General features: G+C 43.5%; 1 protein-coding gene across 1 annotated transcript in view; it reads right to left on the bottom strand.

Annotated features, from left to right (window-relative positions):
• Window positions 1–5,332: 5,332 nt before the first annotated feature.
• LOC110534111 (GDNF family receptor alpha-4) overlaps window positions 5,333–25,051 on the bottom strand; it is a 44,481-nt gene continuing 24,762 nt past the window's right edge. Inside the window, exons 2-8 of the mRNA XM_021618784.3 lie at window positions 19,203–19,466; window positions 19,013–19,105; window positions 18,014–18,365; window positions 10,463–10,572; window positions 10,044–10,178; window positions 9,460–9,605; window positions 5,333–8,236 (exon numbers count right to left, since the gene is read on the bottom strand). Coding sequence (XP_021474459.2) covers window positions 8,036–8,236; window positions 9,460–9,605; window positions 10,044–10,178; window positions 10,463–10,572; window positions 18,014–18,365; window positions 19,013–19,105; window positions 19,203–19,466 — 1,301 coding nt within the window. The 3' untranslated portion in view covers window positions 5,333–8,035. The remainder of the gene's footprint in view (window positions 8,237–9,459; window positions 9,606–10,043; window positions 10,179–10,462; window positions 10,573–18,013; window positions 18,366–19,012; window positions 19,106–19,202; window positions 19,467–25,051) is intronic.

The raw sequence follows: 25,051 nt of genomic DNA, 5'->3' as shown, positions 1-25,051 counted from the left end.
ATCACACCTGTATGACCCCCAGCGATATCGACCTATATTTGAGCTGTTTCTGTAAACACAACCAAGTTAATCAATACGGTACACTTTTTGGTGCCGAGTTGAGTGGAGATTTTGAATGGTGCATTCACGGGTAGGTAATTAGCCCATTGAGCCTCCGACCTTTGCAATCTCGGACACCCACAGCACATCTGTCCACGAGAGACTACCGTTGACCATTGCTGCTGAATTGGATGCAGCTGAGAGGAAACAAAACACTAAGTTCAAATCTCCTAAGCTTTATCACGTAACAGACAGAAGAACTGACCAAGTGACTAATAAACCCATCAAAAACAAAGCTGTGCTCCATTTGGCAGAACACATATAGTGTGTTATTCAGTGTTGTATAGCACAACATAGGAGCCACTCAGCTATCATCAACCAGCACCCAAAGGGTTACACCTCATCCTTCACAACTCCTTATCCAGGCCCGAGGGGGGGCCTTCTGTATTACCCTCAGTCCCCTTTCCCCAGGCTCCTCTCTGAAGTAAGCTGGCCTCTACCAAACTTTTAGATATTCATTCACTTATTTATCTTTTTCTGCTTGCTCCAGCAGGTATATTTAATTTATTTACATTTTACCGATTTTCTTTTCTTCTGAGAGTTTGTAAGGGTTTCGCTTCGGGACTGCGAGGAGAGATAACTCGCAAGCCCTTTTCCGTACACACATGCGAGGGTGCATACACACACACATGCCACACAAACACCCTCCATCGGTGGGAGTCAATCTCTCTCTACCATGTGCAGTTATAAAGACTGCATAAGCCACATTCACATGGTACTACTAAACTTCAGTTAAAGTGGAAGTAATCTTTCACACATTTGCCTCCCAAACAGTTTTGCCTGCTCTCATGAACAACAGTGTACAGAGTACAGAGTACCACACACCCCCGCAGTGAGGGGGGACCCACAAGCTCTGCCCCCCCACCCCCCCAGATAGAATATGAACACATCATAAGCCAATAGCTGTTAAGAGCGTTGGGTCAGTAACTGAAAGGTTGCTGGTTCGAATCCCTGAGCCGACTAGGCGAAAGATCTGTTAATGAGAAAGGCACTTAACCCGAATTGGTCCTCTACGTCACTCTGGATAAGAGTGTCTGCTAAAATGCAATATGTAAAACTGCAGGAAATTAGCTATGAAACGGCACATTTTTCTCTCTGTCCCATGGCAAAATCTGCAGAATTGCATGAAATTTGCTGTTTGTTTTGGGGGGGGGGCTTGTTCGGACATTGCAGGTGGGTCCTGCGAATCTGCGGAATGCCCGTGTGAAAAAGGGCTATGATCACACTGATTTCCTCCTTAAACCCTCTGTACAAATATTCTCATGATTCCAAAGTCTTTGAGTTTGCGGATCCTGAATTAGCTTCAAGAAAAAAATGACTCCTCCATCCACCCGTTTAATCAGGCCAACTTCAACTACAGATGTGCCGCAGGAAGCATGCGTGCCCAGTCCTCTTGTACACACCTGGCTGGCTAGCTGTGTGCCCATTTCCCACCAATCCTAGGACTTTCTTCGCCTCAGGCTGATAGTACAATGTCCCTCAGTCCAGACAGACATACTGTCACAATGTATTACTATGAAGGAGTTATTCACCCAGTCTCTCACAGACATCTTAAAATCCCTACTATTCCCTGCTTTCTGGTTTCTGTTTATGTGTCTGTGTCCTTAGATTGGCCTAGGTCTTTTTAGGCTGCTCTTTATGTGGTCCCTCCCCACACAGTGGCAAGTGGATTCTGATTAGGCTATAGGTTACATGCTGCATGCATTAGAACATTTGCAATATAGGCCCATTTAAAACCCAGAGAATTCAATGCTCTTATTAAGGATATACACTAAATATGCAAAAATATGTGGACACCCCTTCCAATGAGTGGATTTGGCTATTTCGGCTGACAGGTGTATAAAATTGAGCACACCGCCATGCAATCTCCATAGACAAACATTGGTAGTAGAATGGCCTTATTGAAGAGCTCAGTGACTTTCGATGTGGCACCGTCATAGGATGCCACCTTTCCTACAAATCAGTTCATCAAATCTCTGCTCTGCTAGAGCTGCCCCGATTCAACTGCAAGTGCTGTTATTGTGGAAAGTCTTGGAGCAACAACGGTTCAGCCGCGAAGTGATAGGCCACACAAGCTCACAGAACGGGACCGCCGAGTGCTGAAGCGTGTAGTGCGTAAAAATCATCTGTCCTCAATACCGAGTTCCAAACTGCCCCTGGAAGAAATGTCAGCACAAGAACTGTTCGCCGGGAGCTTCATGAAATGGGTTTCCATAGCCGAGTAGCCGCACACAAGCCTAAGATCACCATGTGCAATGCCAAGCGATGGCTGGAGTAGTGTAAAGCTCGCCCCATTCGGGCTAGGCCCCTTAGTTCAAGTGAAGAGAAATCTTAACGCATACAATGACATTGTAGACGATTCTGTGCTTCCAACTTTGTGTCAAAAGTTTGGGGTGGATTGGGAGGAATTGGAACCCTGACTACGAGCCAGGCCTAATCGCCCAACATCAGTGCCGACCTCACAAATGCTCTTGTGGCTGAATGGAAGCAAGTCCCCGCAGCAATGTTCCAACATCTAGTGAAAACCCTTCCCAGAAGAGTGGAGGCTGTTATAGCAGCAAAGGGGGGCCCAACTCCATATAAATGCCTATGATTTTGGAATGAGATGTTCGACGAGCAGGTGTCCACATACTTTTGGTGTGTAACCAAATATGGACCTATAGGCATGTGGCTTTTAGTCTAATAATTATTGCTATTATAATTCTGCTCACAGATGCAGGCAGCTCTGATAGAATGTCGCCCATTACACAAAGCCATTAACAGATTAAAAGCTTTCCGTGGTCGTCTGGTTGCTTCACCTACCTCATCCTTTAGAGCAGTCAAAAGACAAGATGGACTCCCCGGAGAGTTGAGCAAAAAGGGAATCATTAGATATTTCACTGTGCACGCGCCAAAGACTGGTGAGGGCGGAACTGAATCAGCTCAAATAGGACGGGAGACATCCCAGGTGTGGAGGCTCTCCTGTTTAGAAAATTACCATGATAAGTACTTATCAAGCACTTTCGCAGGGTAAATCATTGGGCCCCACCATGGCAGCGATATGGACGTGAGGAGATAAGAGTGCTGAGTAGTTGAATTAAAACAGTTTCTGTGCATTCTGTAGCTCAGGTTTGTGGTTCGGGGTAGACTAGCCTACTGGCAGTCACCGATATGGGACTTGTTTGTTTTCTATGTGGTTGCATTTTGCACAAATGGGCAAAGGTTTTCTAGGTTATTGCAAAGATGATCTATTATATTACCAAGACAGTCGTGTGACCGTTCTAACAATGGAAATGCCTGTCTTCAAACATTTCTAATAACCTTTTTTTTGCTTTGTATTTAAAAAATATATATATGTTATCCATTTTAGAACAAGGCTGTAAAATAACAAAATGTGGAAAAAGTAAAGTGGTCTGAATACTTTCCGAATGCACTGTATATCAGTGCATTTGCAACAGCCTAAACATTACGAAACTTCTATTCGATCAAATAAGCCTCGTGTACAGTAATTCAGCACTCTCATAGACTTTCATACAAAAAAAATCCACACTTAGTCGGACAGTTTTTTGGGGGGGTAATAAATCTGTCCTGATGTCCTTGAGATTTGTCCTCAAAGCTTTTCCAAACAATATCATGCCAACTCGTAGATTTTTGGGGGTTGGCAAGTCAGAAGGGTCCCCGTCTTCTGTCCTTCCTGATTAGTCTACTTTATGCACCTGCAATAACACTGCATCACACAGTCATCGAAAACCATCTATTCTTCTAACCTTTAATATGCTCAGATAAAACTGCGGAACAGTGTTGATCTATGCGCCAGAGAAAGGGGTCGTCGGCACGTTGGTGAAAAGTCAAATCATCCAGATCCCCATCCCGACATGCAAAAAGTTCCACACCGAAAACAATCATTTTTTACATTTTTATTATTGTATGTAGTCTTTTTCACACAGCATTGTAAATTCTCACATTTGATGGAGAACCACACAGTGCTCACACCTGATTGTAAACTCACACCATCAGGCATGAATAGGGCACGGCGGAACTCATGGCCATGAAGGTGGATGGTGTGACACAGGTAGGGATGAGGAGGGCACTGTGTGGCTTAAAGCAGCGGAGATGGCTGGGACATTTTGGCATTGCTGAACTCTGAAGTTCTAGATAACTCATTGTCAAAATAAGGATCGATAATCGCCCCGAATCCAGTGGCTGTTTCATGTTAAACTCAGCCCACTGTAGTGTCCTTCATTCCTTTCTCCAACTGAAGTCTACATAGGCACGTTCAGTGCAATGCGCTTACTATGTTACTTGGGTAGTTTCTAGTCTCTCACTGGCCTCATCCACAAATAACAAGGGTCCATTTTCTAAATGGCGACCATTTTGATACTAATGGACAGAGCCCAAGACTGTTTTAGAGGGCTGGCAGAGAGGCCGGCAACTCCTCAAGTTGAACGTGTTAACCAGCTTGCCAACTGAGGATCACTTTCAAGAAGTGGCCTTACACCATGTCCACAGAGTGTTCATTCAACAACTCTCAGAGGTGGTGTGATTCAGACAGCTAATCCAATTTTACACAACTGTACGGGGCTTGGTGGCATCGGCTTTGTAAATGAGCAGTGTGACTCTAACGCGGAACATGATGATCATCATATACCATACTAAAAATGACCATCAACATGTATATCAAGGTCAACGCAAGCAGGACACCGCAGAACAACAGTGTTTCACTGTTACAAACAGACAGAGAGACTGACAGATGCTTGACCATAACCTGTACATATACACTTACAAGAGGCATACATAAGATCCAACGGGGCAGATCCAGCCCTATATGGCACAGCTCACTCTCAATGATAATTACAACAAGAGAAAAGAAAACACAAAAATATATACACATTTTCTGTTTAAAGCATACCATTAAATAAAGCTTTGTACAAGTAGTTGATGGTACAGTGTTTGTTGATTCAACGTGAAAAAGAAAAGAGGAATGGGTAGAAGATGTAGAGGCATGTTGTCTGTGAGGGGCAGCAGATGATTGTAAAATACACACGGTGGCAGAGAGTGATGGGAATGCATGTACGGGAGAGTAGCGTTCTCGGTCTGTGAGGCCAAACTGAGGTGGAGGCACACAGTTCAGGACGTTAAAGCACAGGAGTAATAGAGTGGAACAGACACTCGCCTCTTAGCCACAGGCATGAAAATAAATCTGAGAGGGCCTGACTACAACAGCAATGCTACTGAAAGCTTTTAAGAGCCCTTGCTTTCTCTCTCTCTCTCTCTCTCTCTCTCTCTGCATCTACGCCTGTCACTCTCCCCATCTTTCCCAAATCCCCCACTGTCGCACCTTTTTCATTCGCTCCCTCTTACCTCTCCCTTTCTCTGTGGATTTATTTATATCAACTCTGCAACTCCAGTAATCGATCACAAGACATATTTTAGTTCTCAGTGATGAATTTCATTTAGTTCCTTTTTTTTCTGTGAGCACATTGCTAAGTTTCTGTAGAAATAGATCATATCAAGCGCAAACTGTGGGATTGTAGTAGGGAGTTGTAGTTTCCAACAGGATAATATTCTACATAGTTTAGCGCAGAAATATGTGGCAATTAACTACAATGACTATATTCCACACGGAGACCTCGATAATGGAGCCGGAGAGAAGAGAGGACGTACGAGATGGATAGAAAGCAGTTGCAGAAAGCAGAAAATACATGATTTAAGTGATTGATAGTTGGCAATCAGAAGTCATAAGTTTGCCTTATTTACTTTGAAGAATGACTAAAATAGTGATTTTGTCAGACAGCATAGGCGGCAGCTCTACAGAGATGAGATGATGACGTGGAATGAAATAATAAAACCATCGAATAAAACAAAATATTGTATTAAAGCAAAGTAATGTGAATAAATGATGGTTAATAAGTGATGAGCAGTAATGGACAGTCACTACCACCATGGGACTTTCACTTTTTTATTCTGTGTTACAGAATTCAACCCACATAGTGCGTGGTGCATTTAATGGGGTAAAAAAAAAGAAGAAGATTTGAAACCGAAATCGAAAACCCTGATTATTTTTTAAATAATCGAATCGAAACCGAACAGACCTCAAGAAGCGCCCTCATGGGTCAGCACTAAACGTCAGCACTAACGTCATTGGATATTATTAAAACCATTTTGGCCATGGGGGAAATATGTGTGAATACAGCTGTACAAACAAAACCAACGTGATACATTTAGAGTTGGCACGCTCGTTCCCTCTTGCTGTTCGCTCGTATGGCTTACGCTCATATTTATTTAGGCTGTTTCAGTGTGTAAATCAAGGCTCGTCGCTCTCACGTCATCTCTTGTGCGGTCACTCACTTTGATGATCACTAGCATAAGGATCCCTTGCCAGGCAGTGAGAGATGACAGTGCCTATTAAAAAAAGAACAGCGGTCGTCATGAACGCCACTGTCCAGATTGGAGATGGTGTTAGACCGTACGGATGCCATCGTGCCTGCTTAATTAATACTCCGAATGAAGTCCCAGCGACTCCCCTCACTGGTGGCCGATGATGTAAAGAGCTGCAGCACAAATATATGCCCTGTAAATATTTCTCTCTTTTTAGCATCATGTATTATCGGTGAGAGCACGAGTCAGGTCTAACATCTCCCTCTAGAACGGAAAGAAGTCGATGAATACAAGTCACGTACACAATTCCACAGTAGAGTGGTTCCCCCCTTTAACCACCACCCACACCCCTTTACCTACTTCCCCTCAGGTGGGAGTTCATTTTGCAAGTTCACAAGAAAATGAGGGATGCAAAGAAAAAAAACGAGAAAAAAAAAAAACATTAACATCAGCAAAAGATTTAGAGGCTCAATTGTGATGCTCAATGATCAGAGCTGCCAGAGGCTCTATAGTGCCCCCTCTCCGCCCTCCCTATCTCCTCCTACTCAAACACAGGCAGGAAAGGTATAGCTAAGTGTGATATTGTCTCTCCAAAACTATAACAACACCTAGGGATAGAAAGCACTTGTGAACTACAGACAGCAGCAAATTGGTTCCTCTCTCCCCTGAGCTCAAATCCAGACGGCCCCAGCACCTGCCCGTAGAGCCATCTGATTTCATGTTTTATTGCTTATGTTGTTTTCCTCTGCCGTTGTCATCATTCAAATTTGGTATAATTATTGTGCCTGTGGTGGGTTTCTCAGATCTCCTCCACAAGGCTGAGAATAAGTGGTGTACAAACTGGAGAGGTCAGTGGCATCTAGTCTGAGGTGGTGAAGAGGGTGCAAACAAGGAGAGCAACATAAGAGACAGGAAGGAAGTGCAACAGAGGTCTCTATGGTTTAGCACAGAGTGGCTTGCCCAACAACCCTCGTATCCAAGGGGATGATGAAAGAAAGGAAGTTAACGAAGGAGAAAGAAAAAAAGCGAGGTGAGGCATGGCACAAAAATCAAAGGAATGAACTGTCATGGTTCCACCAATCACTGGTCATGTTTTCTTGGAGATAGGTGCTGTTACTGGCCTTGGGCGATGAGCTCCTCATGAAGAGGGAGAGTGGAGCTGGATAGCCAATCTTGAGACAGGCACCGGACAGACAGCCATATCGATTCATCCAGACAGACCTTATTAATTCAGCCATCGACTTATTTATCAGCCCAGGTTGTTCAACTACGTCTACTTACGTGAGAGAGGAGCAAAGAGATGGGCAGCTATGACTACTTAAACAGATCGCAAGTAGACAGAGCAGGAGAGGAAAGATAGAGAATACAGAAAAGGACCAGTCGTTGGAAAGTAAGAAAGGAAAACAGAAATACAGCAAGTAATGTATAACAGAAGAAATGTCAATTTCCTCCTTGTGGTCGTTCTTCCCTCAGCCTTAAGTCTCCCCATCAGTCCATTCTATCTCATTGCCATGGTGGAGGTGACCCAGTGAATGTGATACCGTAGCTGAGCGTAAGGGAGGTAGTAGGGGGGGGCTCGTTAACCCTGACACCCCCAGCCCAGCATGGCAGCGGGCAGCAGCAGCAGCAGCAGAGGCAGCATGGGTACTGTTTGGCCTGCCGCTCCTCTATGGCCCCCTCGGGCCCCGGAGCCCACACTAGACTTCTCCTTCTCAGAATATTGAGGGATAACGTTGAATTCCTGACTTTCCTCCTCTTCTTCCTCTTCAGTGTCTTCCACCTGAGAGAGAGAGAGGGAATGTGATCATTCAGAATTCAAACAGAGCCAGGGGCTCACCTTTGGTTTTAGAAGTGGGGGACACACATTTTTTATCTGGTCGGATAAACACTCCAAACAGCCTACCCGACTGCTTGGTAGGCGTCCGCATGGTCCTAATGCACACAATTGCCTCGTTTTGTATCACATTCCAATGATAAAACTGGTGGGGGACAAAAATGCAATTTCAGAATGTGGGGGAGGGGACATGTCCCGCCCGTCGCCTGTGAAAGTTGCACCCCTGAATAGAGAGAATGGAATTTGCAGGTAATTAACCATCACATACAGTCAGTCCATAGTGTATCTGCTTGCTGTAAATATGAAACATCTTGGCAGTAAACAGGGTCGTTAAAACGATCCATTATTTGTGTGGAATAGGTAGGGTATCATGAGCCTCCTGACAGAGAAAAAAGCAACTCAGCGTTAAAAGTTGCTTTTCAATGTAGGGTGTTGAATCCCGATTCGAAAGGTGTCAGCATCTTTGTTATTAGAAAGAAAGGTGAGAGTAGTGGTCACAGAATAAGATCACCAGAGTGAGGGGAAGAAAGTGGAAGAAAATAAGTGTATTACAGAGGAACATCTACAACCTGCACTCAGAGGGAGGGAGGTTTAGAGGTTAGGGGGAAAGAAGAGAGGGAGGGATTGGAACGGTGTAAAGGATTGTAGCGGAGGAGAGGAGGAAGCGAGTGAGAGGGATTAGGATGACAAGAGAAAGGGGGAGAGGAGACAGATGGGTGTGAATACATTAATATCAACACAAGAGGATTGATGCTCCCTCCTGCAAACACCTCTGGCTAATCCTCACACACAGTGAGTGAGAGAGAGATAGGGAAATGGGACAGAAAGATAGGGAGAAATAAAGGGAAGTGAAGGTAAAAAGGGAGGTGCTGGGTCTTGTTCAACGCCACAGTAATGTGTTGACTGTGACCGTGAGCCCTGTGTTGAGTCAGATGTGTTGGGAGTATATATATCAGGTCAGTTCTGTGTGTGAACTTTGACACTCAGGCAGCTCTGTTGGCACTCACGTCACACCGTAGGTCAGCATGCAATTCACAGAACATCCTAGTGAGAACCTACTCTAGAAAAACCCAAGGAACAAGCTTTTTGGCCACCATTGTTTTTAAAGTTACTGTACAGTATTTAAGCAGTCTGGGTTTGGTGAGGCAACGAAGAGTACTTATACTCACACTGTTGCGTTCTGATAAAACGTTGACATTGATCTTGTCCTGAAAGATGCGGGGGGAGGGGGTGGCAGATGCGTGGCGACGAGGTGGCAGAGTAGTGCTCTCCACAGGGCGAGGGGAAGAGCCACCCAAATAACTGATAGCATTACCTGAGACACAACAGCAGACATCATCATTACCACCACCACCCACATTATCATCATCCCCATTATACCCACTGCCGATGAGGCCAAATGTCCTCAGAACATTCCATTATTCATAGCAGCCATGAATGCGTTAATCAACTGGGCATTGCACCCTTAAGGCATGGCAATCGTTCAGTTATTCACCTCAGTTGCAATATGGGAATCAGATACGAATGAAACAGTTTCAATTAACACTGCTGTCCATCAATATTGTAATTAAGTGCTGGGCTACAGTATACCATACAGAACAAGTAGGCAGCTCTCTAGGGCTACCGGGCTACAGAGCGCCTGCTAATCTATTTGTGTGATCTGCTGATTTCAAGTGGGCTCACAGGACCAGGGATATTGCTGGAGCAGCCTCTAGGGGATAGCATTGTAGGCGGTTGAGGGAGTGTTACTCACGCAGACAGACGTTGCTGTCAAACATGTGCAGGACGCGCAGACAGTCCTGCCACTGGTTCCCACTTCCCTCACAGCTGCACCACTGGGACACGTCCATACTGATATTGTTCACGTAGTTGGGGGTCATGATGGTGCCTGGAGGAGGTTGTTGATTAGAGACGTGTCAGCAGGCTTGACTTCTATACGAACTTTGGAACGTTTGATCCAAAGCCAAACAAGGCAATTGGCTATGAAATGAGTGCCTACCTATACCCTGTGGTTAGCAAGAGCTAACAATGATCTGATTATAAGGCCATTGGGGTCAACGCAGAACTCCTTCTCTACCATTGTTTCTTCCTTGTGTTGTTAATCCCTCTTGCAATTCTTTCCCTCTATCTAATTTCTTCCACCCCCTCGATCCTGTTCTCTCTCCAGCTCACCTATGAGTCCTGCGTAGGCCTTAAGGCAGACGGCTCCACTCTCTCTCATGCAGCCAGAGGGAGAATGGGACGAGGGCTGGCAGTTGTGCTGGAAATCAGCCAGCCGAGATCTGACAGACACACACACCAACACACACATTCACACAAACCCGCCCAAACACACACAAAGGGAGACAAACATAATTGTAAACAGGTGCCAATACTGGGTTGGCAACTTGGCGATGTAATTTTCTGAGGGCACCTTTGCAATTATGTTTTTTGGGATTTAGTACCTAGCGAAAGGCAGCACATGAAAGCCGACAGAAAGATAACCTTCCACCTAGGAATCTTAGTGTTAGCACACGCAATGTTTATTTTATAGACATTTTAAAATCATTATCTGAAGCATGATGAGAGGTGCTGCGCCATTATTATGAACCAGTGTTCATTTTGGCACTCTTTTACATTTAGTCTAGTCTTAGTCATTTTGACTAAAGCATAATTTAGTCTTAGTCACATTTGTGTCTGTTGAATAATGATTAGGTCTAGTTATTGTCAAAATGATGAAAACGGTGGGCCATCTTAGTAAACTAAATGTCCTTTCATTTTAGTCACGTTTTAGTCACATCCCATTTGTATTCCCTCAGTAACCTACAATAAACATAAATCACTGACATCCAACATACATATCATTGTCTTACCAACATACAGTATTTTTTTCTGCATAACATCCTATTCTCTTCCCAACAGAATAAATATATCTAAGAATTATTTTGCCATGTAAATTCCTAATTCAGCCTACGTAGATATTACATACAAAACAAACAAGACACACAGGAGTGCAGAGGGAGAAAGAGAGCGAAAAAGAGAGAGAACGAGAGAGAGAGAGTAGCGCAATCACCAGATGGTGATGCAAAGTGGAATGGGTTGCACCTCCATCACTTGGTTGTGTCCTTGCCATTGTTATCGGCATTCCACAGACGCCACAGCCACACTGATGTCCAAAAGTAGAACGGGGGCTAATGACTTTGAACTGGAGTTAATGACTGTTTCACCCAATGATGTAGTTGAGACACTAAACCTCGAGTCCAAATCGAGTCCCAAGTCCCCTGTGCTCGAGTCACGAGTCCCTATGGCTGAAGTCAGAGAGCCAGTGCTCAAGTCGTGATACAAGTGCTCAAGTCTGAGTCACTGGGTCAACATGAACTTAAAATAAAGTTACTCACCCAGTGTGATATAGTGTAGTACCAAGAAGAGTTTATTCAATAAACAATTTGCTCTCCCTTTTCCATTCTTTCTGTGCCACCAAATATTTGCATTGAGGCTACTGGGAATGGTACCAGGGCCAAGTTCAGTTGCAAAGCATTCTCGTACGATGCATATGGAAATTCCATGAATAAGGCCAACGTTATTCCTTATTCAACATGTCAGAGAGACATGTTTGTTCTACATAGCACATTTCTATCTGAAAGTTCCAAAATGTTGAAAAACTAGATGATTACTTCTAGAATTTTTTGGGGCCCCTTTCTGCTTTCTCTATGACATTCAAATCAGCATTGAAAAAAGGCAAAAGTTTAAGTTTGTTCCACCTAAGCGAGTCTGACCACAAGTCAGAGACAACTATAATACCATATGCGTTTGATGGATTGCAGGAAAAGAGCAGAAATAGCCATTTAATGTAGGCTATAGAGGTTGACCTATTGTGATTTTTCAACGCCGATAACAATACCGATTATTAGAGGACCAAAAAAAGCTGCTACCGAATTAATCGGGACGATTTTTGATGACAATGATTTTTAATGACAATTACAACAATACTGAATGAAAACTTTTATTTTAATAAAAATCTATTTAGTCTCAAATAAATAATGAAACATTTGGTTTAAATAATGCAAAAACACAGTGTTGGAGAAGAAAGTAAAAGTGCAATATGTGCCATGTAAAAAAGCTAACGTTTAAGTTCCTTGCTCAGAACAGGTGAAAGCTGGTGGTTCCTTTTAACACGAGTCTTCAATATTCCCAGTTAAGAAGATTTAGGTTGTAGTTATTATAGGAATTATAAAACAATTTCTCTCTATACGATTTGTATTTCATATACCTTTGACTATTGGATGTTCTTATAGGCACGTTAGTATTGCCAGTGTAACAGTATAGCTTCCATCCCTCTCCTCGCCGCTACCTGGGCTCGACCCAGGAACACATCGACAACAGCCACCCTCGAAGCAGCGTTACCCATGCAGAGCAAGGGGAACAACTACTCCAAGTCTCAGAGCAAGTGACGTTTGAAACACTATTAGCGCTCACCCCGCTAACTATCTAGCCATTTCATATCGGTTACACCAGCCTAATCTCGGGAGTTGATAGGCTTCAAGTCATAAACAGCGCAATGCTTGAAGCACAGCGACGAGCTGCTGGCAAAACGCACGAAACTGCTGTTTGAATGAATGCTTACGAGCCTGCTGGTGCCTACCATCGCTCAGTCAGACTGCTCTATCAAATCATATAATTAATTATAACATAATAACACACAGAAATACGAGCCTTAGGTCATTAATATGGTAGAATCCGAAAACTATCATTTCGAAAATAAAACGTTTATTCTTTCAGTGAAATACGGAACAGTTCTGCATTTTATCTAATGTATGGCAACCCTGGGTCTAAATATTCCTGTTACATTGCACAACCTTCAATGTTATGTCATAATTACATAAAATTCTGGCAAATTAGTTCGCAATGAGCCAGGCGGCCCAAACTGTTGCATATACCCTGACTCTGTGTGCAATGAACGCAAGACAAGTGACACAATTTCACAATTTCCTTTTCGCAAATGCGTACCGCATTGATTATATGCAACACAGGACACGCTAGATGAACTAGTAATATCATCAACCATGTGTAGTTAACTAGTGATTATGATTGATTGATTGTTTTTTATAAGATACGTTTAATGCTAGCTAGCAACTTACCTTGGCTTCTTACTGCAATCGCGTAACAGGCAGGCTCCTCGTGAGGCAGGTGGTTAGAGCGTTGGACTAGTTAACCGTAAGGTTGCAAGATTGAATCCCTGAGCTGACAAGGTAAAAATCTGTTATTCAGCTAACTCACTGTTCCTAGGCCGTCATTGAAAATAAGAATGTGTTCTTACCTGACTTGCCTAGTTAAATAAAGGTGTAAAAAAAAAATGGCAAAATCGTTGTCCAAAAATACCGATTTCCGATTGTTATGAAAACTTGAAATCGGCCCCAATTAATCGGCCATTCCGATTAAATCGGTCGACCTCTAGTGAGTATGGCCTAGTACATCACCACGGCCAAGCTTCCTGCCACCCAGGACCTATATAATAGGCAGTGTCAGAGGAAAGCCCATAAATTTGTCAGATTTGATTTGTGTGCAATAATAGTTATTTTCTTCTGGGTTTTTTCTCCCCAATTTCGTGGTATCCAATTGGTAGTTACAGTCTTGTCTCATCGCTTCAACTCCAGTACGGACTCGGGAGAGGCGAAGGTCGAGAGCCGTGCATCCTCCGAAACACAATCCAACCTAGCCGCACTGCTTCTTGACACAATGCCCACTTAACCCGGAAGCCAGCCGCACCAATGTGTCAGAGGAAAAACCGTGCAACTGGCGACCGTGTCAGCGTGCACTGCACCTGGCCCGCCACAGGAGTCTCTAGTGCGCGATGGGACAAAGACAGCCCTGACGGCCAAACCCTCCCCTAACCCGGACGACGATGGGCCAATTGTTCGCCGCCCTATGGGTCTGAATGACTGCCTCATCTAGGAGAGGAAGAAAACCATGAAGCCAATGGTGATTTAAAACAGTTACAGAGCTTAATGGCTGTGATAGGAGAAAACTGATGATGGATCAACAACATTGTAGTTACTCCACAATACTAACCTAAATTACAGAGTGAAAAAAAAGGATGCCTCTACAGAATACAAATACTACAAAACATGCATCCTGTTTGCAACTAGACACTACAGTAAAATTGAAAAAAGAATGTGGCAAAGAAATTATATTTTTGTCCTGAATACAAAGTGTGATGTTTGGAGCAAATCCAATACAACACATTACTGAGTACTTACTACTCTCTAAAACATTCACTGTTTTGCCAACATGAATGAGAGGAGGATGGCATTGGTGTTCAACTAGTCAACAAGTATGGTGAGTCAAACATTTTATTTTTTTTACTTGCGCACACACACACACACACACACACACAGCCTTGTACAGCTAACCTTGTGGGGACACACAATTCAGTCCCATTCAAAAACCTTTGTTCCCTAACCCTAAACCTAACCCTAACCTGTACTCTTACCCTAACCTTAACCCAAAAACGTAACCTTAACCCTAAACCTAACCCTAGCTCCTAACCCTAACCCTAAATTGAACCCTAGCTCCTAACACTAACCCTTAACATAATTGTAACCCTAACAGTAATTCTAACCTTAACCCTAAACCCCCTAGAAATAGCATTTCACCTTGTGGGGACAAACAAAATGTCCCCAGTTGGTCACATTTTTGCTTGTTTACTATTCTTGGGGTGGGGGGGGACTTCTAGTCCCCACAAGAATAGTTAAACATGTCCACTCGCACACATACACACACAGACAGACATAAATCAGTACCATGCACAGCCACATGATCTTTAGCAACATTGATTGGACTAAATCGTTTTTAGTTGTCTGGATGTCCTTCGGATGGTGGACCATTCTTGATACACACGGGAAACTGTTGGCCGGGGAGAAACCCAGCAGCGTTACAGTTTCTCGACACAAACCGGTACACCTGGCACCTACTACCATAACCTGTTCAAAGGCACTGAAACATTTTGCCCCGCCCATTCACCCTTTGAACGGCACACGTACACAATCCATGTCTCAATTTTCTCAAGGCTTAAAAATCCTTCTTTAGTCTGTCTCAGTATACAGCCTTGTTGATTTGACAACGTTTAAATGTTTAAGTTGAAATGGGGCTGGAATAGCGGAGGCAGTGCTCCTGTCGTCTTTGTGCTGCCTTGCCTGCAACTCCATGGTTCTAAATCAGTCGTTATGCATTTAGTAAACTGTCAAAAACATGAACTTGCTTGACCATGCTGCAGGTGATATAACTGTTGGTTTGCAATATTTGCTTTGTGGACTTCACCGGACAGATGTTGCCCTCTGGTTTTGTGATGAAACAAACGTACGTGTAGTTGAATTTATTCCGCCAGTGTGACAGTTGTCTTTTTGTTGTCATGGCCTTATTGTATATCACGGTGGCATATGAACGAAGAGTTTATAGAGCAAACAACGCAATTATCCCCTACAGCTTTAAATGTTGCTCCCCTACAGCTCACGAAGCTGGTGTAGGCTGTGTGTGGCGGGTTTTAAATGTTGCTCCCCTTACAGCTCACGAAGCTGGTGTAGGCTGTGTGTGGCGGGTGTGGTGTGTCCTTCCCACTGCTGAACACAACTGCCCTGCGCATCTGTGCTGCTAATATTAATTGTGCTTACCAAAAACTCTTGTCCAGTCCACTTAGTAGTCAGATTTTAGTCAGAGATAATTTCATCTTGTCTCGTTTTAGTCAACTGAAATGATTTCTTTTTTTTTAGTTATAGTTTTTTTAGTCTATTTAGTCAGTTATAGTCTCCTCAATTGCAACTGAAAAATGTGTGTGTTTATTTATTTTAATCACTATTTCTGTTGACCAAATTTACACTGTTATAAACATATCGAATATTAGCTTTGGATGTTACCTGTGGCATGAATATTGACTTTATAGGGACACTGGGAAATAGACTCTGCTAGTCAAACCCAGTGGTGCATTCATAATTCACAGACTAACACCTCTAAACCTGCTCCCCAAGCATACTCATCCATACAAAACACCTCTGAGCAGCCGGTGGAATAAAAACACTGCAGCCTGGGACAGAGCCAGACCCAGAGACGTATCGACATATCTTTAGTCTTTATTATTATGAATGTCATCAATGTTATGAGTAACCATGTTTCCATCCAGTCATTTATGTGAATAAATTACCTGGCGCACAAAAAAAAAGTCATGACCGGGCTGATGGAAACATTAACAATTTGTTTGTTCGATATGGTAGGTGTCACATTCTGGTCAGGGTGTGAGTTGGGTGGGTTGTCTATGTTCCTTTTTCTATGTTTTGGGATTTCTGTGATTGGCCTGGTATGGTTCTCAATCAGAGGCAGCTGTCTATCGTTGTCCCTGATTGAGAACCATACTTAGGTAGCCTGGTTTCACTTTTGAGTTGTGGGTGATTGTTTCCTGTAATGTTTGTTTCACAGTTCAGGACTGTTTGGGTTTTCGTTTGTATCAGTCGCTTTGTTATTTTGTATTCTTTAGTGTTCAGTTTAATAATCTAAAATGGACACTTACCACGCTGCACGTTGGTCCGATCTCTCCTACTCCTCCTCGTCAGAAGAAGAGGAGAACCGTTACAGTAGGATCTTCTTGAGGGTCTTATTCTGGTAAGACAATGCTCGATGCTTGGCTGTCATTTGACAAATACAAATAATATCGCTCTTATCCATAATAATCTCATAATGTAGGTACTCTTACCCCCCCCCCCCCGCCCTTCTATATAATGCAATAGTTTTTGTGGCAAAACCATCAGTAGAGATGCAAGTGCGACGGAGACCCATTTAACTTGTATTTTCATTCGTTATATGGTATTTTAACGGAAAAAGTTATTTTTATGTTAACTACGTCACCACGCATAGCCATTTCTGCAGATTTTAGAATGTTTGCATGAAAATCTGTCGCAAATTGGATGGAAACCTAGCTACGCAGTGCACTAGCTGTGCCACTAGAGATTCTGGGTTTGAGTCCAGGCTCTGTCGCAGCCGGCCGCGACCGGGAGACCCATGGGGCGGCACACAATTGGCCCAGCGTCGTCCGGGTTAGGGGAGGGTTTGACCGTGAGGGATGTCCTTGTCCCATCGCGCACTAGAGACTCATGTGGCGGGCCGGGTGCAGTGCACGCTGACACGGTCGCCAGGTGCTTGGTGTTTCCTCTGGCACAATGGTGCGGCTGGCTTCTGGGTTAAGTGGGCATTGTGTCAAGAAGCAGTGCGGCTTGGTTGGGTTGTGTTTTGGAGGACGCACAGCTCTCGAGTCCGTACTGGAGTTGCAGCAGTGAGACAAGACTGTAACTACCAATTGGATACCATGAAATTGGGGAGAAAAATAAAAAAAGATTATTGAACAACCTTTTCTCTGTAGGGAACTCAAACCTCTGAACTCGTTGTACTGTAACTATTGTACTGTGTATATAAGGATCTGAAGTTGAAGATTCAGGTGGTAGTTCATGAAATACTTACTGTATGTAGATCCAGTCCTCTCCACCTTTGTCTACCCTCACATTCGCTACAAAACCTCCCTTCACACCCATGCGCTATAATGAAATCAGTTAAGCCCTCTGCAAATACTACGCTAGTTATGAATCTTTGTATTGTGATTATAACTGTTAATACGCCTCAATACAGTACTTAGAGTTGAGTGGAAAAGTTTAGTCTGATGTCACACCTCCCAGTAACCGTGTTTCCCCAGCCAGCTCAGCTCACCTACACAGCTTGTCCCTGGCACAGTAGCCCTGCAGGCTGAGGCAGTTGGGCTTGCCGTCTCTCTCCTCATAGGAACACGAGGGTACGATGGTCTTCCGCCGGCGCTCCCCACAGAGGGCATCGGAGCAGGGGCAGAAGAGCAGGGCAAAGCTGTACTCCTCTGGTACCCGCTCCAGGAAGCGTCGCAGCGCTCGGTGGCACTTCTGTCTGTTACAGCTGCCGTCGGAGCCCGGTGGCCGCTTGGTGCAGGACACAACATACTCCGACCTCAGAGAACCACACTTCTCATACAGACCACAGTCCTGGGCTGCCTTCAAACACTGGTTCTGCCCATCCAGAGGCAGAGAGGAAGCTGGGAGGAGAGGGAGAAAACACAGAAGAATGGAAGAAGGTGGTTGTGTTTTGGGAAAAGGGGCAATGAATAACAGAGAAAGGAAGACAAAACCATAAAATATATGATTCTGGAACGCAAAAACGTCCCGGACTGACATGGGGTGCGTTCGTAAATTCACTCTGGGGTGCCAGAGTGTGCTCAGAGTGCGCCCTGGGCGTACGTAAATTCAGAGCGTTGTCAGATTGTCCGTTCGCGTTCAGAGCCCACACTGGACGATTGGACCGAGGAGTAGGGTTGATCCAAGCGTTCTGACCACACATTGACAGTCAAGTTCCCAAGCTAACTGGTTAACGTTGGCGAGCTTGCTAGCTGCTTCCAGACACAAATGAGAGAACACCTCACTCTGACCATTTTACTCGCCCTAGCAGAGCAGTGGTGACTGTAACTGCTACTGGCAACAATTTAAATTCACTCTTTTGCCGACGTTTACTGACACCGGCCATATCCCATGGGTGTTGAGCGTTCGTAAATTGATCAGTTATTCTGCGCTCTGGCATATTCAGATGAGAGTGCTCTGAAATTGGAGTAGATAGCCAGAGCCAATTATTCAGAGATGTTTCAATAAGAGAGAGCTGTGTATCGACGGAGCAGTGAGCAGCATTTACCTGCCATGATCGAGGCCATGCGTGTCATCTCTATGTGCCTCACAAACTCCAACTCCAGATCCTCATACGGAGACACCTCGTTCTCATCGTACACTGTGAAAACACAGAGGCCGTAAGGACAGAAACAACCTCACACGCACCAATACAATCGAACAGATAAAATACAAAACATAAACACAGTCAAACCCACCAGCGAATCTGACGGTCCAGTAGACCCTGAGGCAGAGCTCCTCCCGGCGGGAGCCGCGCTGACACTTGCAGGCCTGGAGGGGGTGGTAGTGCTGCAGGGCGCTCTGGGCCTCCAGGCACTCACGTCGGGCGTCTGGGCCCAGGGGCGACACAGCCTCCTCAGCAGCACAGTACTCTAGCACCCTGTACACCCCCATACAGCCCTCATCCTGCACACAGCCCCGCTCCGCCTCCAGACAGTCTATGGAGCCAGCCAGCACACTACCTGGAAGAGGTGGAAGATGGGGAACATGATTGTCTACTGGTCACCTGTGTTCCTGAACAGTTTATTTTTACAGATGAGAATTGTTCTGTCGGTTAGCACCTGTGTCGTTCCACGAAAAGAGTGCCTTTTGCGTCCCTTTGATATTTTAAGTAGAAATTGTGCACCAATATTGAATGTTAAATGCCGGTTATATTAAATGAAGTTCCCTTTAATACAGACCACGTGGAGAATTCAATGATTCTATCATTTTTTATATGAATGAAGACTTGCTAAAGTCTAAGATTTTAACCCACTTAACCCCAAACTTTCTCCAAGTTTTCACTATCATTGTAAAGCTGTAGTTATTTTTGTTTCCTTGATCAAGTCATTCATTCATTCATTCATTCATTCATTCATATATACACAGTCGTGGCCAAAAGTTGAGAATGACACAAATATACATTTTCACAAAGTCTGCTGCCTCAGTGTCTTTAGATATTTTTGTCAGCTGTTACTATGGAATACAGAAGTATAATTACAATTATTTCAGAAGTGTCAAAGGCTTTTATTGACAATTACATGAAGTTGATGCAAAGAGTCAATATTTGCAGTGTTGACCCTTCTTTTTCAAGACCTCTGCAATCCGCACTGGCATGCTGTCAATTAACTTCTGGGCCACATCCTGACTGATGGCAGCCCATTCTTGCATAATAAATGCTTGGAGTTTGTCAGAATTTGTGGGGTTTTGTTTGTCCACCCGCCTCTTGAGGATTGACCACAAGTTCTCAATGGGTTTAAGGTCTGGGGAGTTTCCTGGCCATGCCCCAAAATATCAATGTTTTGCTCCCAGAGCCACTTAGTTATCACCTCAACATTGTTCGTCACCAAACTGTTCCTGGATGGTTGGGAGAAGTTGCTCTCGGAGGATGTGTTGGTACCATTCTTTATTCATGGCTGTGTTCTTAGGCAAAATTGTGAGTGAGCCCACTCCCTTGAATGAGAAACAACCCCACACATGAATGGCCTCAGGATGCTTTACTGTTGGCATGACACAGGACTGACGGTAGCGCTCACCTTGTCTTTTCCGGACAAGATTTTTTACGTATGCCCCAAACTATCGGAAAGGGGATTCATCAGAGAAAATGACTTTACCCCAGTCCTCAGCAGTCCAATCCCTGTACCTTTTGCAGAATATCAATCTGTCCCTGATGTTTTTCCTGGAGAGAAGTGGCTTCTTTGCTGCCCTTCTTGACACCAGGCCATCCTCAAAGTCTTTGTCTCACTGTGCATGCAGATGCACTCACATCTGCCTGCTGCCATTCCTGAGCAAGCTCTGTACTGGTGGTGCCCCGATCCCACAGCTGAATCAACTTTAGGAGATGGTCCTGGCGCTTGCTGGACGTTCTTGGGCGCCCTGAAGCCTTCTTCACAACAATTGAACCGCTCTCCTTGAAGTTCTTGTTGAACCGATAAATGGTTGATTTAGGTGCAATCTTACTGGCAACAATATCCTTGCCTGTGAAGCCCTTTTTGTGCAAAGCAATGATGATGGCACGTGTTTCCTTGCAGGTAACCATATTTGACAGAGGAAGAACAATGATTCCAAGCACCACCCTCCTTTTGAAGCTTCTAGTCTGTTATTCGAACTCCATCAGCATGACAGAGTGATCTCCAGCCTTGTCCTCGTCAATACTCACGCCTGTGTTAACGAGAGAATCACTGACATGATGTCAGCTGGTCCTTTTGTGGCAGGGCTGAAATGCAGTGGAAATGTTTTGGGGGGATTCAGTTCATTTGCATGGCAAAGAGGGACTTTGCAACTAATTGCAATTCATCTGATCACTCTTCATAACATTCTGGAGTATATGCAAATTGTCATCAAACAAAACTGAGGCAGCAGACTTTGAACTTTTGACTATATATATATATATATATATATTTTACCAGGTTACACTTTGCAAAAGTCACCGAATTGGTGGAAGGACCCACTTGTTTGACAATGAGCATCAGTGCTTATTTGTTGAAAAGCAAGACCCTAACATCAGAGGTGGACAGACAGACAATCTACAAAACACTTCACTTCAGAGTATGTTCTATGAATAACTGGTAGTTGTCAAGGATAAAGGCCAGGCAGAAGCACAGACCGAAGAGGTTGAGTAAAGCAGTGGCTAGCAATGTTGTTTAATTCACAACTGTCCTTTTTCTGTTCTCAGGGGGGACTTCAAATTCAGTTAATTTGTGGTAGCATTGAAATAGTTCCTGGCAAGTGGCAAATGCAGCTTTTTCCCTGAGGGTTTTAAGGATCAGACTACAAATGGAATCCGGATTTGCAGTTATATCCTCATTCAACATGTTTGTTGTGCAGACTCTCTCTCTTGCTCACACCCACACATACCTGCACACAAATAAATCTACTGTATAATACAGTACGACTATAAACCCACATTCAACCACGCTCCTATATATACAAACACAAACGCGCGCACACACACACAGAGGGGAATAGTGATTATGGTTACGCACTTCAATTAAGCCCATGCTGACTAGGAGCGCACAGCACAGCTGAAATCAAACTCCAGTGGCGCATGGTTACAATCACAGACGCCCCATGAGTTCCACATCTCACTCTGGCAGGAAACAAATCAAAAACAGATGGACACGCTCCGTCACCATAGGCAGGGGACCCTAGCAGACGAGGCCAGCAAGGCAAGCACATAAACTCTGGAGTTCCCACCAAGCTACAGGGTGCTGAGGCATATAAAGTCAAGTTCACAATTGTTGGCACCATCGATAAAGATCAGCAAAAAAGACAGTATATAATAAAAATACTGAGCAATATTGTATGCTCAATTGAAATATATATATATATATATATATATTTTATACTAATACAATTGACAATTTTAGTTTTACCAAGTAATAGTTATTTTTTCTTAAAAAGAGGCGTTAAAATTATTGGCACCCCTGTTTTCAATACCTAAGCTTGCGAGGATAATGGCACTAAGCCTTTTTCTAAAGTGTTTTATGAGATTGGAGAAACACTTTGGGAGGGATCTAAGACCGTTCCTCCATACAGAATATTTCCAGATTCTTGATATCCTTTGGACTGCCCTCTTTGATTCAAACCATAGGTTTTCAACCCCATTGAACAATTTGGATTTTGTGGTCAATGAACCATTTCTTTGTGGATTTTGATGTGTGCTTGGGGTTATTGTCTTGCTGGAAGATCTATTTGTGGCCAACCCACTGGGCACAACCGGATTGCATTAAAGTTGTTTCAACGTAATTTTTCAAAGACGTGGGATCTACATGGAAAATACATTGGATTTGAAAAAAAAGTTATCAATGTCAGTTGTTGTTTTGAGGGTGACCTTTTTTTTTAAAGAATTATATTATATTATTTATTTATTTTCTGTTTTACAGACAGATAATTACAGCAAACAGTACATCAAGAATACCCCCCAACCACTCAACAGGACATAGAAAGAAAGAAAACAGAACACAACAGAACACAAAATTGGCACCTTGCTTCATTGATTTGGGGACCCTAGTGAAGATATGACAGCCCTCAGTATAAGGATTATGCTTGTCATTAAAAATAATTACTATGGATCAGGGCTGGTTGCAGGTTGTATGTTGTGTTGCCCATCATCACGCGAAAGATACGCTATAAAAGGGTCATATATGATATATATGACATGATATATGTCATATATCTTCACGAATGCATTAGATCTGCCAGAGATATCATGGCGAATTCGAGGGTGGCACTTCAACCACAGGATTATGTCATCATGGTAACCAAATTTCAACATTGACAAACCTTGTATTAAAGATGTGGAATTTTGTACCTGTAAAAATAAAGTTTGATCTTCAACCTTGTTTCCACTGGGCTGAGCCTCCTACTGGAGAATGTATCTATTTACAACTTCCCTTTGGTCTCCCATCCAGGGTTTTAACCAAGCCCAGCTGAGCTATGATATTTGACACCGACTATCACCAATGTGCTATTGTGAGAATGATAGTTCAAAAAACCAAAATAGATTCCCTGTTGCTACCGAAGTCCTTCCAAAAGGGTAGGTTCAACAGAGTAAATGAAATGTGACCATACTTTATCCCTCATACTGTCTACTGAGTGCACAAACCATTGGTGTATGTCATCACTTATGTTAATTAGGTCTACGTAGCATTTGCAAACTTTTTTAAAATTTAAATTCTACCCAGAATTCAACTAAAAATAGACAATACAATAGGCTTAGGGTTTCAAGCTCTGGTTGATTTCAAATGTAATGATATTTAGTGATATTGAATTGTGTTTGGTTGTCAACGCATCCAAATACAACATTTTGAGATCTTCTGTTTGGCACAGATGGACACATAATCAAGTTGGATTTGATTTAGTCCTATTCTTTAACTTAGATTTTTTTGGCTGAAATTGAGATGTGAATCCATCATATGAATTATTAATGGGCAGTCAGTTGCACAGATGGAACCTTCCCAGCAGAAGATGCATATCCTTCACATGTTGATATTTGGTTGCATTGACAACCAAACGCAATTCTAAACCACTTTTGAAGTACAATACATAGCCTATTAACTTGCAGACAAGTTAACAAATGATATGTTGGATTCACGCCTCCATGTGAACTCTATGAATATAAAGCTCTTTGGCCATGCACACCAGCGGAGGGTTTGTTGTTGAAAATAGGAATCACATGTAGAAAAGAACCCCATATCAACTGTAAAATTGTATTACTTGTGAGGCCCAGCTAAGGGCCTCCTGGGTGGCGCAGTGGTTAAGGGCGCTGTACTGCAGCGCCAGCTGTGCCACCAGAGACTCTGGGTTCGCACCAAGGCTCTGTCGCAACCAGCTGCGACCGGGAGGTCCGTGGGGCGACGCACAATTGGCCCAGCGTCATCCAGGTTAGGGAGGGCTTGGCCGGGAGGGATATCCTTGACTCATCGCGCACCAGCGACTCCTGTGGCGGGCCGGGCGCAGTGCTAACCAAGGTTCAAATCAAATGTATTTGTCACATACACATGGTTAGCAGATGTTAATGCGAGTGTAGCGAAATGCTTGTGCTTCTAGTTCTGACAATGCAGTAATAACCAACGAGTAACCTAACAATTCCAAAACTACTACCTTATACACACAAGTGTAAAGGGATAAAGAATATGTACATAAAGATATGAATGAGTGATGGTACAGAACGGCATAGGCAAGATGCAGTAGATGGTATTGAGTACAGTATATACTTATGTTAAGGGATTTTTTTGATCAATAATGACTATGTATACATTTCAATCAGGACTGACTAATCAGAATACTATTATGTTACTGTATATGTATCAATTTTCTTTTTATTATAGTACTGAATATAATGTGTTTAATTATAATCAAGAAGTAGAACAATGACTGTCTGTTCCTTGGTAGAAATGAATGAACTTATTGCCAGACTAGCTAGAATGCTTATCTACACAGGCAGACCTTTGCTCGGGTCATAAATTATCTAAGTCTTGAACTATACAGCCATTGTACTGGAGCGGAGATGAGACGGGGTAGTACGAAAACTAATGACGTCATTTTCAGTTTATAGCCTGTGGTA

This window comes from Oncorhynchus mykiss, chromosome 10 (genome assembly GCF_057628025.1).
Source record: "Oncorhynchus mykiss isolate SJ-2025 chromosome 10, ASM5762802v1, whole genome shotgun sequence".
NCBI classification, from domain to species: domain Eukaryota; kingdom Metazoa; phylum Chordata; class Actinopteri; order Salmoniformes; family Salmonidae; genus Oncorhynchus; species Oncorhynchus mykiss.
The sequence above is the reverse complement of the archived record's forward strand: the minus strand, read 5'-3'. Positions and strand labels throughout refer to the sequence as shown.